Genomic DNA, 17,647 nt, shown 5'->3' on the forward strand with positions numbered 1-17,647 from the left:
TCTTTAACTCCAATCTTACTTCATCTTGTACATCGCGTGGGAGTTTTGATATGTTCGCCTCCGCTTCTGCAACTGTGTTAATGATATCTATTTCTCTATCTTTATTAGGCCAATTGTATTTTGTACCCCTTTTAAGTAGGTCATTCTCTCCTTCCGTAAATTTTACCTTGGTCAAGTTAACTACCGTGGGAGTAACATTGTCCGATGGGCCCTTAATTTGTTCTTGTTTCGTTTGTTTACTACGACGTATTTGTGTGTCTATTAAATGATTCAATTTCTTATTCAATGTATCCTGTTTCTTACTAAGTGCGTATGTTAATTTGTGTTCCATGTGTTGATAAAAAGACTGCCATTCTAATGGGGCTAAATCCTGAGTCACCGCTAAGTGAACGTTATATAATTGCAAATTCAATTTGGACTTCTTCCTGTAATATGCCTTGATTTCATTTTTAAGCCATAATTCATTTACCTTATTTTGGGTTACATTATGGCTTGGATTGCTTATGTTCTTACGTTGTGTTGATTTAAGAAAAGTAGGTACAAGTTTTAGTCTCAGACATTGTTTAAGAAAAGCTAAATCTTTTCCTAACTTACAAATCTTCATTTTCAGATTGAGAAACTTACTTAATCTACATTTTGCCTACAAGGGGGGTGCGATCGTTTTGATGGATAAAGATACATATATCAAGAAAACTGAAGATTTTTTTGATAATAACAAATACACATTAGTAACAAAAAATCCGCTAACTAAAATTCAACGCAACTTAAAAGCCTTACTTAAAAGATCCACATCTCTCTTTACTGAACAAGAACAATTAAAACTTGTCAATATGAATCCTAAGCTCCCGGAAACTAGAGCTATGCCCAAAATACATAAAAAAGATATTCCGATTCGTCCGATTATCAATTGCCGTAATTCTCCCACGTATAAAGTCTCCAAATACATTCACAATTTTTTGAAAAGACATTACACTTTTAATAATAAACAACCATTAAGAAATTCCATTGACTTGTGTGACATTTTGCTTGGATTTGGCGTACTTCCAAACCAGATGATGTGTTCGTATGACGTAGTGAATATGTTCCCGAATATTCCGACAGATAAAACTGTTAATATCATTCATGATAATATTTGTAAACACAGTAATCTTAGTAAAATGGAAGTAGAAGAATTCACTAGTTTGTTAAAGTTCGTATTAGACAATAACTACTTCACATTTAACAATAATATTTATAAACAGAATGGATTAGCAATGGGTGACCCAATATCGGGCATCCTTGCCGACATATTTATGGATTCAATCGAACACAATGAAATAATAGCAAAAATTAAAGGAATAGATTTATGGTTGAGATATGTAGATGATACATTTGTAATCATAAACAAAGATGTCACTAATAGTCAAGAAATCTTAAATAAATTAAATGAAATCGAACCTAATTTGAAATTCACGAAAGAGGACGAAATCGATAACTCATTGAATTTTCTAGATATAACAGTTACGCGTAAGGTTAACACTTTTGATTTCCAAATATTTAGAAAACAGACACAATCATCTACAACTATAAACAATTCCTCTTTACACCCGAGTTCACATAAACAAGCATCTTTTCACAGTCTAATTTATAGAGCATTTAGAATCCCTCTATCTCCCATGAATTTGAAGAAAGAATTAAATTATATTAGATACCTCGCTAAACAAAATGGTTTCAAAATAGAAATGATCAACAAATTAATCAATAAAATTAAGAACAAATTATCTACGAATCTGATACCAGAAAAGACCAAAAAAACTGAGTATGCTACATTCACTTTTAATAATCCAGCTATACACCAGATTACTAGCGTATTCAAGAAACATAATTTTAATATAGCTTTTAAAACTACTAATACTAACCAGTCCATATTCTTTAATCATAAAAAAGTTAATTATGATAAGAATCGTTATTTAGGATCGGGAGTATACAGACTTAAATGTACTCAGTGTAATTTTTCATATGTTGGACAGACTGGGAGAAATTTTATGACAAGATACATGGAACATGTTAACGCGGAAAAACATAGGAAATACTCAGCGATGAGTTTGCATATGAGGGAGACTGGCCACCGATTTGAATCCATTGAGAAAGACTTAACGATAATTAGAAACATACAAAAAGGAAGAATGCTGAATGAATTAGAAAGTTTATACATCTATTTAGATCAGACGTACAATAAGCAAAAGAATCTCAATGAAACCATGGACAGGTGCGACGTAAAGCCCCTAGCAAAAAAAAAAAAAGAAACCATGGACAATAAAAGTATGTTACATGAATTAATGCCGAAATTATTAAAGTCAGTTAGTTCGAATAAATTTAGGATACCTAATATATTCAATTCTTCAAACCCTAATACTCCTCCCATACCTACAGATATTAGGCCTACTTCCAGCAATGCAGTTGACTCCGCCCCTTTGTCAGCCTCGTCACATTTGACTCCACCCATCCTCTCCTCCCTTCCGCACTCCCCTATTCCTTCCCCTCCGAGTTCGCTACCGCCTCTGCAGCACAGTTATAACACCAGACTTAGAGCCAACAGACGGGCAGCAACCAACTCAACAGTAGTTAACAAATAACAACTTCCACTTACATGTAAGTCCTCTTCTGTTTCAAAATTATGTAAGACTGAATTCTCTCCTTACGTTCAATTTCTTATTTCTTCTTTTCCTTCTCTTACAGAAAACTTATTTCTGCATCTGTTGACATTTTCTGGCAAGGATTCAGCCATTTTATTACCTACCGGTGCTAACGGCCTCTTACAATTTTTCAATAGACGCTTCTGCCTTACTTACTACGAATTTCATCAGCGGCCTTGAAAAGATTGTATTCATGACAATCAAGTTTATGCTTGTGTACACGCCCTCATGTCGTTGGCTTTTTATTACTACCACTTTGATTTTCCAATATTTTATATGAACTGTTTTAATTAGAATTTTAATAGAAGTTTTAGTCTCCGACAAGATTATAGTTTAATCATAAGACAGTTTTCCATTAGCATCTTTTTATTTTATCATTTTTCACAATTTTATTGTTCCTAATTTTAATAACAGACTAAACTTTTAACTTCCACTTTTTATTTTAGTTGTATTTTTGATGATTGTATTTAACTTCCACTTTTAATTTAGTTGTATTTTTGATTATTGTATTTAGGCTGAAGATGCCCTTAATTGAGGGTGAAACATGTCCCATGTAACTAAGAATTTAATTATGTAACAACTATACGTGAAAATATAAGTATTGAATAGGTGGAATAAATTAAAACACCTTTATCATTGTTGAACTGTTAAATTTTCAATACGGACCTAAAATGAGGTTTATAACATGTAATGTTCAAGTGAATCCGAAAAAATCGCCAGATCATCCACAAAGGCTAAACAATCAATTGTTATGTTCTTGTTCTTACATTCTAGTCTGACCCCATTTTCAATGCCTTCATTACTCAGATTTTTCTGCCATTCGAACGCATACTAGCCGATGACGTGACTACCGCCGTTCTCGTCATTTGCTTTATGTGTAACAGTGGATTAATCAAGGGTATGTAAATTTTAAGTGTTCTTTTACTCAGGGAACTTACATTCCCTTTTGATTTGTTAGTAACCTTTCCAGCTTAATATTAAATTTTTTTTATTTATTTGTAATTCATTTCAAAATTCCTTTGTTGAAAAAATAATTTTATTTTATTTTACTTTTCCCCCACTTAATTTGTTCAGCTAGGATGATTATACTCCGTACGGCTCTACTTCTAAATTGACGTTTTAGCAGATTTTGGCTCTGTCTGGTGGTTATGCGCTGAAGCATAGACATCCAACCAATCCCAAGCTGCCATTCATATCGATTTATATCGGCAGAGCACGATCTCGAAACCCAGTTGCCAACTCTAATATTTACATTCGCCACGTGGTTAACCTCTCCCGCTCAGCGTGTGTGGTATTCGGTACGGTTCGCGATCTCTTGCATTTTCCTTCAATATTTAGTGTGTTTGTCATATTGTTGGAGGGTTCCCTTGACTGACATGAGTAGAGTGTTCCTTTTGTAGGCCATAACCTCCTTTCTGTGCCAGCCATTAGCGGTTAGTGATGTATTATTTCCTCATTCTCCTTTATTGTTAATAATATATTCTCTTTTAGTGCCAGATATTGTTAGAAAGTGTAGTTCTTGTGAATTTGTTTTCAATCCATATTCATTCGTTTTACGGAGTATGTATTACAATTTAAAAGGGCTGTTTACCGCGGTCATATTGCATCAGCTGTTCTCACAGGCGTAGCGCACTGGCAACAGAGGGAAGGCGATGCTCATTTGTTTTGCGAAACTTCAATTTAGAAGTAAGGCCGTGCGGAGTATACCTAGTTGTACTTCCTCTTAAAACAAAAATCACCAGCACCACTTTACTGTTCGTTAGGTCCTTGGTAAGTTTTCAAAGTTTGTATCTCATGTAAGATTGACACATGCGGTACAGTGTGTCCCACAAGTTCTGATGATCACACTTTAATGGAATTTTTTAACAATCTGTAATTTACTTGGCCTACTTCAAACAGACGCTGCCCGTCACTATTATTATTATTATTATTATTATTATTATTATTATTATTATTATTATTATTATTATTATTTGTTGTTGTTGTTATTATTATTATATTATTTATTGTTATTATTATTATTATTATTATTATTATTATTATTATTATTGTTGTTGTTGTTTTCGAATGGGTCTACTATGGACCACGTTAAGCATCATTCATTTACGGTTCTTCCTCTTTCGATCGGCCCAGTACTTCTTCATCCTTTCGGCGTGGGCTTCTTTACGTTCTCGTGACCAGTTGTTGCCGGTCCGTTTTTTGCTACTTTGATCTTGGAATCCCTTAATTTTGTTGATGACTTTTCTGTATTCCTGTCTGTTGTATACTACCTGCTGTGATATATTATTTTCCTCCATATCCTCCTTGACCCTTTAAGCCAGCTAGTTTGTGTCTTCCTGTTCTCCATGTATTCCAGAATTCGCTTGACTGTTCTCTCTGGTGGCATTCTTTTAATGTGTCCGTAGAAGCAGAGTCTTCTCTTCTTGAAGTATGTTGTGATTTTTTCGGTCCTTTTGTATAGTTCCTCATTTGGTCGCAGTTTAAATTCTTGACCCACTTTCCTGGGCTGTAGTATGTTCCTCAAGATCTTCCTTTCTGTCTTTTCAATGTTTTCTAGTAAGCCCTTCCTGTTCAGTGGAATACATTCGATCGCATATAGACTTTCTGGTTTGATGACAGTGTTGTAATGTCTGATTTTTGCAATGAATGAAACTGATTTTTTATTGTAGACATTTTGACATAACTGGTATGCTGCTTCCATCTTTCTTGCCCTTTCCTGTAATGCTATTCCTGGTAGTCCTGTTGGGGTTATCCATTCCCCTAGATATTTAAACTTCTGTACTCTTTTAATTGTTCCATATTTGGTGACAATATTTTGTGTCGGATCCTTTTTGTCCTGAATCATTAGTTCCGTCTTTTCGAAGGATATCTGAAGTCCCGTCTTTACAACAGTCTCTTGAAGTGTTTCAATTTGTACCTTGGCTGTTTCAGTGTCTTCTGCCAGTATTGCCATATCATCTGCGAATGCTAGACAGTCAATTTTGACTCCAGATCTTCCCAGTGATATTCCATTTTCCACCCCTAATTCCGTCAGTCTCTTCCTCCACTCTCTGACCATTTTTTCAAGTATAACATTAAACAGGAGTAGTGACATCCCGTCCCCTTGTCGGACATCTGTTTTGATCTTGAATGGTTTCGACAACATACCCATAAACTTAACCTGTGATGTAGTGTCAGTGACGAATGCTAGACAGTCAATTTTGACTCCAGATCTTCCCAGTGATATTCCATTTTCCACCCCTAATTCCGTCAGTCTCTTCCTCCACTCTCTGACCACTTTTTCAAGTATAACATTAAACAGGAGTAGTGACATCCCGTCCCCTTGTCGGACATCTGTTTTGATCTTGAATGGTTTCGACAACATACCCATAAACTTAACCTGTGATGTAGTGTCAGTGATGGTTTCTTTGATTAAATTTCTAGTTTTTTAATCTATCCCAAACTCTTCTAACGTGCTTATCAAGGTTGCTCTGTCGACTGAATCATAGGCTTTCTTAAAATCCACAAATACAATCACTAGATTTTTGGCTGTGAGTGCACGTAGTTGTATTATGGAGATTAGGTTGAAAATTTGCTCGCTGCATGATCTCCCTTTCCGGAATCCTGCCTGGTATTCACAAAGTTCTTTTTCTATTATCCCTTCAGTCCTGTTTTGTAGTGTCTTGGATAGAATTTTAGAGGCAACTGGTGGCAATGATATTCCTCTGTAATTGTTAACGTTTGTTCTGTCTCCTTTTTTGTGCAGCGGGTGTATTAATGATGTCTTCCATTCCTTTGGGATGCTCTCTGTCTGCCAAATCTCCTCAAACAGTGCTTCTAGCTGAGTCACTAGGTGTTCTCCGGCATATTTCAATAACTCTGCAACTATTGAATCTTCACCTGACGTCTTATTGTTCTTCAGTCCTGTTATTATTCTCCTGATTTCTTCTTTATTAGGTGGTTCTGAGTCCGGTGTCTGGTTCTCGGGTTTCTCAAACATTAGTTTCCTCAGGTTTTTTACAGTTCAGTAGTTTCTGGAAATAATTTGCAAGGTGTTGGCAATTCTGTTCATTTCCAGTGATTAGATTTCCTTCATCATCTTTGAAGCATAGGGTTGGCGGTTTGTATCTTAAGTTCCTCCTGAATGTCTGGTAGAAATTACGTGTATTGTTTTTCACGAAATCTTCTTCTAGTTTCTTTAGTTGCTGTATGTCATAATGTTTCCGTTCACCTCTTATGGTTTTAGCTGTTGTTTTCCTTTATGCTTTGAATGCCTCCCAGTCTTCTGGTTTCTTAGTTGAGTTCCATTTCTTCCATGTCTGAGCCCTTCTTTGTAGTGTTTCTTCGCAAACTTCATTCCACCACGGATGTTTCTTCTTTTTACTTCTTAGGATTGTTTGTTCCACTGCTTGTTGTATTGATGTTGCCATCTCAGTCCAACTGTGACTTTGAATCTTATTTATCCTGTTCTGGTATTCATTCACAGTCTGCTGATTGAACTTCATATCTTCTATTCTGTATCTTGTAATTTTTGTACCACTACTTTTTCTCCTTTCTGGTGTTAATTTCATCTTAATTTTTGTCAGATAGTGGTCAGAGTCGAAGTTTGCTCCTCTAGCTACATGTACATCTTGAATTTCTCTGGAGTTTTCATAACTGATTGCAACATGGTCATCTGAAATTTGCCCAATAATTTGTTAGGTGATATCCATGTAGTTTGTTTCTTTGGCTTCTTCTGGAACTTGGTGGTCATGATGTTCAAATTGAATTTTTCACACAACTCTATCAACCTCTTACCATTCATGTTTGTCTTGCTGTGAGCCGTGAATTTTCCTGTGGTTCTTGATGGTTCATTCCTTCCAATTTGTGCATTGAAGTCTCCTAGCAGAATTACAACATTTTTCTCTGGAGTATTTCCTAGGATTTCTTCCAGACCTTCCCAAAATTTTTCTACTTTCTGTGGATTTTGTTGGTTGTCCTTATTTATTGGTGCATGTGCATTTATTATTGTGTATTTCTTGTTCTTGTTTTTGAAAGTTAGTGTTGACATCCTTGGTGAGGTGAATTTGAATTCCGTTATCTTGTCTGCCAGTGAATTGTGTACTACAAATGCTGTTCCAAACATCCAAAGACCTTTAGTGTTTTGTATTTTCTCTGCTGGTTTACCTTTATAAATTATTATTATTATTATTATTATTATTATTATTATTAATGTTCAAAATTTTCTGCTAATGTAAACTCTTACCAGCAATTCGTAACTAGGGCTAATAGCTTAACTCTCGTATGTGATGTGGATTGCCATAACGGGGTATATATACGATTTTTCAAGATTTCAGGCCAAGCTTTTAACATTCAAAGACCTAAAATTACTGCCTACTGGCCATGGGTACGTACTGCAAGGTGCAAGTACAGCTTGCACGACCATAGGTCGGTAATGTCTTTGAGGTTGAGCCAGAGGTATTCCTGAAGCCTGTGGTAATGTGATGGGGAGGGGCCACGTAAAATAAACGTTGGTTGGTACGCGTGGATGTTGATGGGGTGGAAGGAGTAACCTTTGGTTGTAGGGCTGTTTTGTCTTATGTAAAAAAAAAAAGAGGGCTTCTTCGAATTAGGTGAGTTTTTGAATTATCAAGGTTCTGCTGTACTATTATTTCTTAACTGTTTTTTTACAACATTATTGAAACTGTTAAGAGGCTGTATGGATATTAAACATTGTTATTGATTAGGTTATTTATGTCCATTATATAGGTTTCATATTGCAGTTTCATTTATCTCTTAAACGGGCCTAATAAAATAGTAAAACAGGTTATACTAATAAATGCTATTTCTTCAAATAAAAATACTGTAATTTTGACTCCTCTACCTATGCGTTTCAAATACCACATAATACATTTTTATCAGTAATCATTGATTAACAGCTTTGAAAGAAAATGTACAAAACTTTTCCCTCTATTAATGACCCATATTGAATAACATGTCAATACACTATCCACATCGGATCATTCAGATTTGAATGTACCAGGCAAGTTGGCCGTGTGGTTAGGGGCGTGCAGCTGTGAGCTTGCGTCTGGGAGACAGTAGGTTCTAACCCCACTGTCGGCAGCACTGAAGATGGTTTTTCTGTGGTTTCCCCATTTTCACACCAGGCAAATGGTGGGGCTGTACCCTAATTAAGGCCACAGCCGCTTCCTTCCCACTCCTAGGCCTTTTCCATCCCTTCACCACCATAAGACCTATCTGTGTTGGTGTGACATAAAACAAATTATTATAAAAATATATATATTTGAATGTCTCCAATGTTGAAGTAACTTTTTCTGTGCATTGTAAATAAAGAAAATTTCCAGGAAATAATAGTGTGATATTTGTAGTATTCCAACTTGAAAAATGGTACATCACATTGCTTTAAAACAAAGGTGTCTTCAGTACTATAGTTCTAGACTAGGGTTAAAAAGAAAACTTTGTACTTGACATTTCAGAAAAAGTCCAAAATCTGTCTCTTAGGCCTAATCTCTTCATTCCATTGACAAGAAGGAAACCATTTTGTATTTTAATACGTACAGCCTCTCAGAGTAATCTTGTTCTTTGTATTGGACTAACATGAAGAGTTACATTTTTATATTTCTCTTGGTTTTCTTTCTGTAAATATCAGAAGAGTGAAGTATTTTTTAGACCTTAAATTTTATTTTTATTTTGAGACATTTCTTGAACTAAAATGGTATTTCCTTCTCCAGGTCAAACGTCGTCTGGATTACCAAGTAGAGCGACAGAACATTGAGCGACGCATCGCCCAGAAACACATGGTCGCGTGGGTTCTTCAGAATGTTTTGAAATCTATCACTCCCCAACAGGAGAAGGAATCGCTTCAGAAGTGTATATTAGACTTGAAAAACCTTGCTAAGGCTTAAAGACTCGAGTTGGTGTGTAGTGCAATGTAAATAATACTGCGATCTTAATTACGTGTGTTTCAGCATCTACCAACTTGAAAAATGGTACTTTGGTATGATTGTATGATTGTCGATATAAATAGACGTTATGTCCCTATGTAACTAAGTCACAGAAATAAAATTTCCCTTGTTAATCCATTTTGAAATTTCTTAACTCTCCTGATGCTAGGAGGAAATTTAATGATATATAGTCCCTACTTCGGGTAAAAGTTAATTCCAAAACAAATTCATTGAGATTACAGATAGAAAATTATATTGATCAAATTTTTTTATAAATAAGACATTTGTTCTGATTATATCAGATGTAAGGCTTTTCAGGCGTTTGCTCTGTCAACCAGCGTTTCGTCTTAGGTCTGACACTAGACTCGTCAGAGTGGGATGTGTCAGACCCTACCCACTGACGCTGGGTGTATGCAGGTGAACTTCCCCAGAAGCCTATATATGAGGCACAGTCTGATAACTGCATACGGGAGATAAATCTTCACAATGGAATTATTGCCCGCCTAGCAATTCCGAATGGAAAATTCTAAATTCCCATGGAGGGAATTAGATATTTTTCACCAATAGAGCATGTCAAAAACATATCAGATGTAAGGCTTTTCAGGCGTTTGCTCTATTAACCAGCGTTTGAGTTATGAGTTTAATGAGTTATCAGACTGTGCCTCATATATAGGCTTCTGATAAGCTCACCTACATACACCCAGCGTCAGTGGGTCCGACTCGTTGGCTGAACGGTCAGCGTACTGGCCTTCGGTTCAGAGGGTCCCGGGTTTTATTCCCGGCCGGGTCGGGAATTTTAACCTTAATTGGTTAATTCCTACGGCACGGGGACTGGGTGTATGTGTTGTTTTCATCATCATTTCATCCTCATCACGACGCACAGGTCGCCTACGGGAGTCAAGTAGAAAGACCTGCACCTGGGGAGCCAAACCCGTCCTGGGATATCCCGGCACTAAAAGCCATACGACATTTCATTTCAGTGGGTAGGGTCTCACACATCCCACTCTGACGAGTCTAGTGTCAGACCTAAGACAAAACGCTGGTTAATAGAGCAAACGCCTGAAAAGCCTTACATCTGATGTTTTTGACATGCTCTATTGGTGAAAAATATCTAATTCCCTCCATGGGAATTTAGAATTTTCCATTTGTTCTGATGTTTATTGCTGTTTCAGTGGGCAGAACAATGGGATGTCAGTCTTCATTTATGTTAGAAATGACTTGTAAACACAAATGAGTGGAAGAAGAAAGAGATTGGTTTATAGATTGAAGACCAAATAGGCCTAAAGGTGGATAATCAATTCAAGACTGCCACTTCTCAAACTGCTGAATTCAGGAATCTGCAATCGTTGCCGAGTACACAGCTTTTTTCATATTTGTTTGAAGTTCTGTACTACTTCAAGATCTTGGGTTTTTTTTTTAATATAGCACTATTTCCTTCTTGCTTTTCTACAGACTGATTGTCATTTCCCATTGTACGGTCTTCCCTTTAACTCCACCAAATACTGTATTTTCTTACATAATTAACACATTTTTTTTTGACAGAAAATACGGACAGTAAATTTGGATGCATAAATTATTCACAAAATTCAGATAATACTAAAATTTTATTTACAACTAGCATTTGTACCCGTCGTTCGCACGGGAATTTGCAGTGGATTACATGTTTCCTTCAGGAATTTATGTGAAGTAACGTGGCTCTATATACACGTTTAATGCGATATGATAGAATATTTTCCTATGACAGCGCGGGTCAGTACCAAAAATATGATGAAGCTGAACAAATTCGAGAGAGGAGGAGGATTATTTCCTAATTTATTGTACAGTACAGTTCCTGGTCCGAAATTGTGCGAAATTCTCTGTGGTTTTCAGATTTCATATTGCATCTCTGACCACTTGCATGGTGCTCTGACAATGATACCTCCCTTAATATCTGCCCTACAGCTGTTTAGTTTTTCTCATTACCCACCTTGAAATGACATGCCCCACGGGCCTTGGACTAAAAATCCAATTTTTCATAATAATCTGCATTATTATCTGTTGTAGGATAAATACATACATGGCATAAAGGAATGGAAATAACATATTCTTAAATGTTTGTTATATACTGTCTTTGGATAGACCTAATAAAAATATTTGGGAATAATCTTCCTATAAATAACAGCTCCATGTGATTACCATGAGATCATATTCACCTGATAACACAATCCGGAGTGAGTAGATTCCAGTAAATTGTTTGAAATAAGTCCACCAGTTTTCCACTTTTAAGAATATACTAACAGGCAGACACCAAAAGGAAAAGTTCTACCTCATGTTTCCTCGGTGTTCAGTTACATTAAGTAGGGTTAATTTTCAAGCTGAGAGAAATATTATGCATCCTCTGATTTTCTCCTGTTACGGATACTTCAAATAACTGTTGGTGTGCGAGGTTGTCTGTCACTGGTTGCAGAGCATGAAGCCCTTAAAAAATAGTATTTTTCTCCGTCATTTGAAGGGTATTACATGTAATGAAATTCATTTTTTTGTCCGTATTGAAAGTATTTAATTTGAAGGGTAAGCAAAATTATGTACATAACGAAAGTTATTTAAAATGAAGGTTCGTTTCACACACAGTCTACAAATTTACATATAATCAATAGTGCAAGAGGATATCAAAAAGGAAACCTCTTCTGGACTTCATATAAACCCCCAATCTATTTAGTGATTTTTTTAATGATATGCATATCAATACGTGCTCCTGGATGATTAGACTCTAAATATGAAGTTTGGTTGAAATATATTCAGCCATTTACCTGTGATGGTGGAACAGACAGACAGCCAGACATGAAAGCTAAAAACTACTGATGATCTCAGGTTGACCTAAAATGGATAAATATATCCAAATTTGGTTAAATAAATGGCATTACAGACAGCAGACCCACTAGAATTTTATATATAAGATTTGTTTACATTTTAAAGATACATCAACCACACTACGCAAAATTGGTTCATCTTATTTGGTGTAAAATTATGGCTTTAATGTAGGCTCTGCATCAGGCAAGTTGAACACGTGGGTTTGACCTAAAGACACTGGAAAATATTCTTCCCGTTACGAGCTGACAATGATATCAATTTCCCTATGGGAATCAAAATCTATATCTTATGGCCTAGCAGGCTTTTTTTTCTTTTGTAAAAGAGACCAAGTTCTCTCATAGTGTATGGGCACTGCTTATGGCTCCGAGTAGCCTGTAGAGTGACCTCCACTACATGCACTAGTCATGTGTCTTGGTAGGTGTGCTAGTTACCAACTGATGAGCCCAAATTGGCACACGGCAAAACACTGACAACTAAGAATGAGTAAGCTAGAAAATTTCTTATTTCCAATAATGGAACAATTATATTGGAATTACAAGCTGATAATTTCATCACAAAGGTAATAATTACATACTGGGAAAAGGGAAAATAATCTTACTTTTTAGTAAGATTATTTACTAGCACTGCTCACATCTCTGCATAAGTCACCTTCAGTCCTGTCAAACATATTTGAGATTTCAGTTTTCTTGACTCTCTTTTCAGTCATCTTCAAAGAAACCATATCCCAAGTGCACAACAAAATCCACTTGCAGAGGAGTTCCACCAGTGGTTTCCAAATCTTGTCTGTTGGAGTAAATTCACACGTCTTTGAATCGTTTATGAAAACGTCCAAAGATTGAAGTACCAATGTTAATCCTCCAAGAATCGCTGCCAAATAAATTTTCATGGTTTCTAATAATTCCTTAGTACCTTCCGTCAGGTTGCCACAAAAACTGCTCAACACGAGCAGGACTGGGCATCGAGGGAGAGACCCCACTCAATTTCCCCAAACCGTCCATATCCAGTCTTGTCTGTGCACCTTTTTTTTTCTTTTTTTAAGGGTGCGAACATGGATTCCTCATTGAAATTCTACTTTTAGCATTGTTTTTAGTTTCAGAACAACGTAAGGTGTAAGCTTTCTGCCATCAGTGGATACGACAAGCAATACAGTACATCATTTATCATTTCCAGTAGTGCATACGATAACTCACTTTCCAATCACGAAGCAGTAAAAATCAGTGACTTTTTGATCGAAATAATTCTGCATTCCTTGGCATGATGATGTTCTTTGTCAAAGAAAAAATCCATTTCTATGCCCATAATTAATTGTCCTGCCACTGCTAACCTTAAAAAAATCTATCCTGTCCGACCTCCCGTGGTCAACTCTTGTTCTTTTCTGACCCTGGCAGTATGAGGTTTACGAGGCCTAGGAAGTCTTTCATTTCACGCCCTTCGTGGCCCTTGTCCTTTTTTGGCCCGTACCTCCCTTTTTCAAAGTGTCGGACCTCTTCCATTTTTCCCTCTGATTAATGTTAATAGAGAACGGTTGCCTAGTTATGCTTCCTATTAAAACAATTATCACCACCACATCTGAACCACAACAAGCGATAGAAATTTTCTGTTTTATGTTTGTGAGCATGAAAGATGCGAGGAGATACCTGAATAAAAAGATTTACCACTGAGCAAGTTGGCCATGCGGTTAGAGGTGTGCCGTTGTGATCTTGTATTTGGGAGATAGTGGGGTTGAACCCCATTGTCGGCAGCCCTGAAACTGATTTTCCGTGGTTTCCCATTTTCACAACAGGCACATGCTGGGGTTGTACCTTAAGGCCATGGCTGCTTCCTTCCCTCTCCTAAGCCTTTCTTATCCCATCGTCACCATAAGAGCTATGCGTCGTACGTCAAAGTCAATTGTGTAAAAAAAAAAAAAAAAAAAAAATTACCATAGAGAGGGCACTCTTGCTTGGGAGTATAATCACTTAATGTACTCATGGCATGCATTATAGCATCCTCTGTGGGCCATTGGTAGAGCGTCCCGAGGTAGCGGGTTCAAACCCAGCAGAGGTAGTCAGATTTTTTTAAAGGCAGAAAACAGTCCATTCGACACTCCAGGGAATATGATGTCTGCATGTAAAAGATCTCTGGTAACACATTTGGTGTTTATGCAACAAGATTTGTTAAGTCTCACACTCCCATGAGAAATTTGATTTACTCTTTATCTAGAACTTCTTAAAAATTGTACAAAATTGTGTTAATTATCCTCCTAGTCAATGCATCCAGTTAAGATGAAATTTTAGATGGACATGTTTCGACCCAACATAGGGTCATCCTCAAAATATATAATAAACTAAAAACAATAGGGACACAATATGAAGAGTGCTTGTTAACATATTTGTCCTTTTCCTTAAAAAACAAAATAAAAGTTAAAATTATGGGCTGGTGGTCCTTAAAACAGTTCCTACCCATCACTAGTCGAGAGCTGGACTCCGTAGTCAGAGAACACGGGTAGTATAAGCAGGCCATCTGACACTAGAAAGAAAGACGGTTCTAATTCAATAACAACTTACATAATGTCAGCCTATGGCTGATGACAAAATCTTAACAAGCACTTCATAATGTGTGTGTAATGTTTTGAGTTTATTATACAGCATATATTTTACTGAGAATGACACTATGTTCGGCCAAAACATGTCTATCTAAAATTTCATCTTAATTTGGATGTAATGTTAATGACTATGAAGATAATGAACACAATTTTGTACAATTTGCAAGAAGTTCAACTGTCAATACAGATCTAACAAGAGATTTCTAGGCTTTATCTAGTAGACATAGAGTACAATGGAACATTGATGCGCAAGCAGGCAGATGGGGTCAAATTGAAATGCTTGCACCGAGCTCAATAGCTCTAGTCGCTTAAGTGCGGCCAGTAATCAGGAGATAGTGGGTTCGAGCCCCACTGTCGACAGCCCTGAAGATAGTTTTCCGTGGTTTCCCATTTTCACACCAGGCAAATGCCGGGGCTGTACCTTAATTAAGGCCACGGCCGCTTCCTTCCAGTTTCTAGACCTTTCCTATCCCATTGTCGCCGTAAGACATATCTGTGTCAGTGCAACGTAAAGCAAATAGCAAAAAAGAAAAAAGAAATGCTTGCACACAGTAGCTGAGGCCATACAATTTTTATTTATGCATCTGGTAAGTACGTATTTACTCCAAAACTTGTTTAGTGCAATACATACATTTTGATCTCATAACTAACAAATATGTCATCATCATCATCAATGTCCCACCCCAGTCGCTTGGGTGTGGTTAACAAGCCTCCACTCCTTTTTGTCCTTCCACTTTTCCTGCTCCATTACTTCTACCACGTCCAATCCAGCTTCTCTAATGTCCTTCCAAATCTGATCTATCCACCTTCTTCTCTGTCTTCCTACTGGTCTCTTTCCCTTAACTTCTCTTTCCAATTCCCTTCTTGCTACCCGTTCCTTTCCCATTCTTTTTACATGTCCGAACCATCTCAGTCTTGCTTTCTGTATCTTCTGCACTAACGGTTCTATGTTTAACTCTTCTCTGATTTTAATATTTTGAATTCTATCTCCTCTTGTCTTTTTAACTGATGGTTTTAAAAATTTCATTTCTACTGCTTGGATCTTACTATCTTGTCTCTTATTAGTTACCAGCATTTCTACTCCTTATGTTACAATTGGTATGAAATATTGTTTATATAATGTTAATTTCATTTTCTTGGGTACTTTGTCATCCCATAAAAACTCTAACTTGATGATAAATTGTTGTACCTTTACTTATTCTGTTATTAATTTCAGGGTTGATTTCATTACTTCCATTAATAATGCTACCCAGATATGTAAACTGTTCTACATTCTGTAACTGTTGTCCATCTATGTTCACTTGGCTTCTCTTTTTCTCTTTTCCACAGTGCATGACAACAGTTTTCTTTTTGCTAATTACCATTCCAAACTCCAGATTTTCATTTCAAACGTCCAGTGTTTTTTGTACTTCCTTTTCTCCCTTTCCCCAAATTACCACATCATCTGCAAATACCAAAGCATTCACTTCATCACTACTAATACTCTGTTTTACACGTTTTATGATTTCATCCATCAATATAATAAAAAATACCTCGTAATGACAACAGTGCACTTCCTTGCTTGAGGCCTTTTTTTTTTTTGGTATAAAATGTTTCAGAGTCACCACTCCCCACTTGTACACTGCTTTTACTCTCATGATACAACATTTTTATCTTGTTAATTAATGATTTTGGTACATTCCTTTTCAGTTGGCATTCCCATACATGTTTTCTCTTAACTGTATCATAAGCTTTTTCCAAATCGAAAAATATGAAGATGATTTCCTTGTTCCTTTCCAGATATTTTTCCATTATCGTTCACGCTGTAAATGTCAAGTCTATTGTTGATCTATTTGGTCTAAAGCCATATTGTTCTTCCTCTAACTGTGTTTCTATATCCCTCAGTCTTTTGTCTATGACTTTTTCCATTATTTTTAGCCCATGTGATAATAGGGTTATACCTCTATAATTTCCACATTTCTTCCTATTTCCTTTTTTGAACAATGGTACTGTGCCATTTCACTGTAAGGAATGAACATCTTGGAACAAAAATGGACGCTATGCTGCAAGAAAATTAAACACGACACACAAAGTTAATCATCATTGTCAAGAAGATGGTATTCATATCAGGAATAAGCCAAGAAATAGTATCAAGAAGGCGATGAAAAAGAATGAAGGATACAGGATTGTTACAAATTTATTATTACAAAAGAAAAATTCGAGAAGAAATCATCTCAAGCTGCACGGTACAATATATTGCTAAGTAAAGTAGACGGTATTGACAACAAAAAGCTCAAATAGAAAAGAATTTGGAATAACATCAAGAGAGAATAGCAAGGCTACAGGAGTATTGCGTAGAATAGCTTGTTAATAAACTGAGAAATTAAAACGACTTGTTGGGAATCGTTACGTAACTGGCTATGTCACAAGACACCATGCAGAAGTAGCAGATATCATTCAAAATCTCTGTCAAGAAAATAATAACTACAGCAATTGAAAACAAGATATGGAAAGCTAAATCGAATTATAATTGAGAATTTCGTAGACGTGTTAGTAGTCTATAAGACATTAGCAGAATTTAATTGAAAGAAGCATTCTTTTCAATACGTTTATGAATGTTAGAAGGCTTTGAATTG

The 17,647-nt window shown here is 36.3% G+C and overlaps 1 protein-coding gene across 1 annotated transcript in view; it reads left to right on the top strand.

The window, feature by feature from the left end:
* The window catches only part of LOC136866350 (ATP synthase subunit b, mitochondrial), a 33,563-nt gene extending 23,827 nt beyond the window's left edge, over nucleotides 1-9,736 (top strand). The window contains exon 5 of the mRNA XM_067143220.2: nucleotides 9,386-9,736. Within this exon, the coding sequence (XP_066999321.1) occupies nucleotides 9,386-9,559 (174 nt within the window). The 3' untranslated portion in view covers nucleotides 9,560-9,736. The remainder of the gene's footprint in view (nucleotides 1-9,385) is intronic.
* The last annotated feature ends 7,911 nt before the right edge of the window (nucleotides 9,737-17,647 follow it).

Source organism: Anabrus simplex, chromosome 3, assembly GCF_040414725.1.
Source record: "Anabrus simplex isolate iqAnaSimp1 chromosome 3, ASM4041472v1, whole genome shotgun sequence".
NCBI classification, from domain to species: domain Eukaryota; kingdom Metazoa; phylum Arthropoda; class Insecta; order Orthoptera; family Tettigoniidae; genus Anabrus; species Anabrus simplex.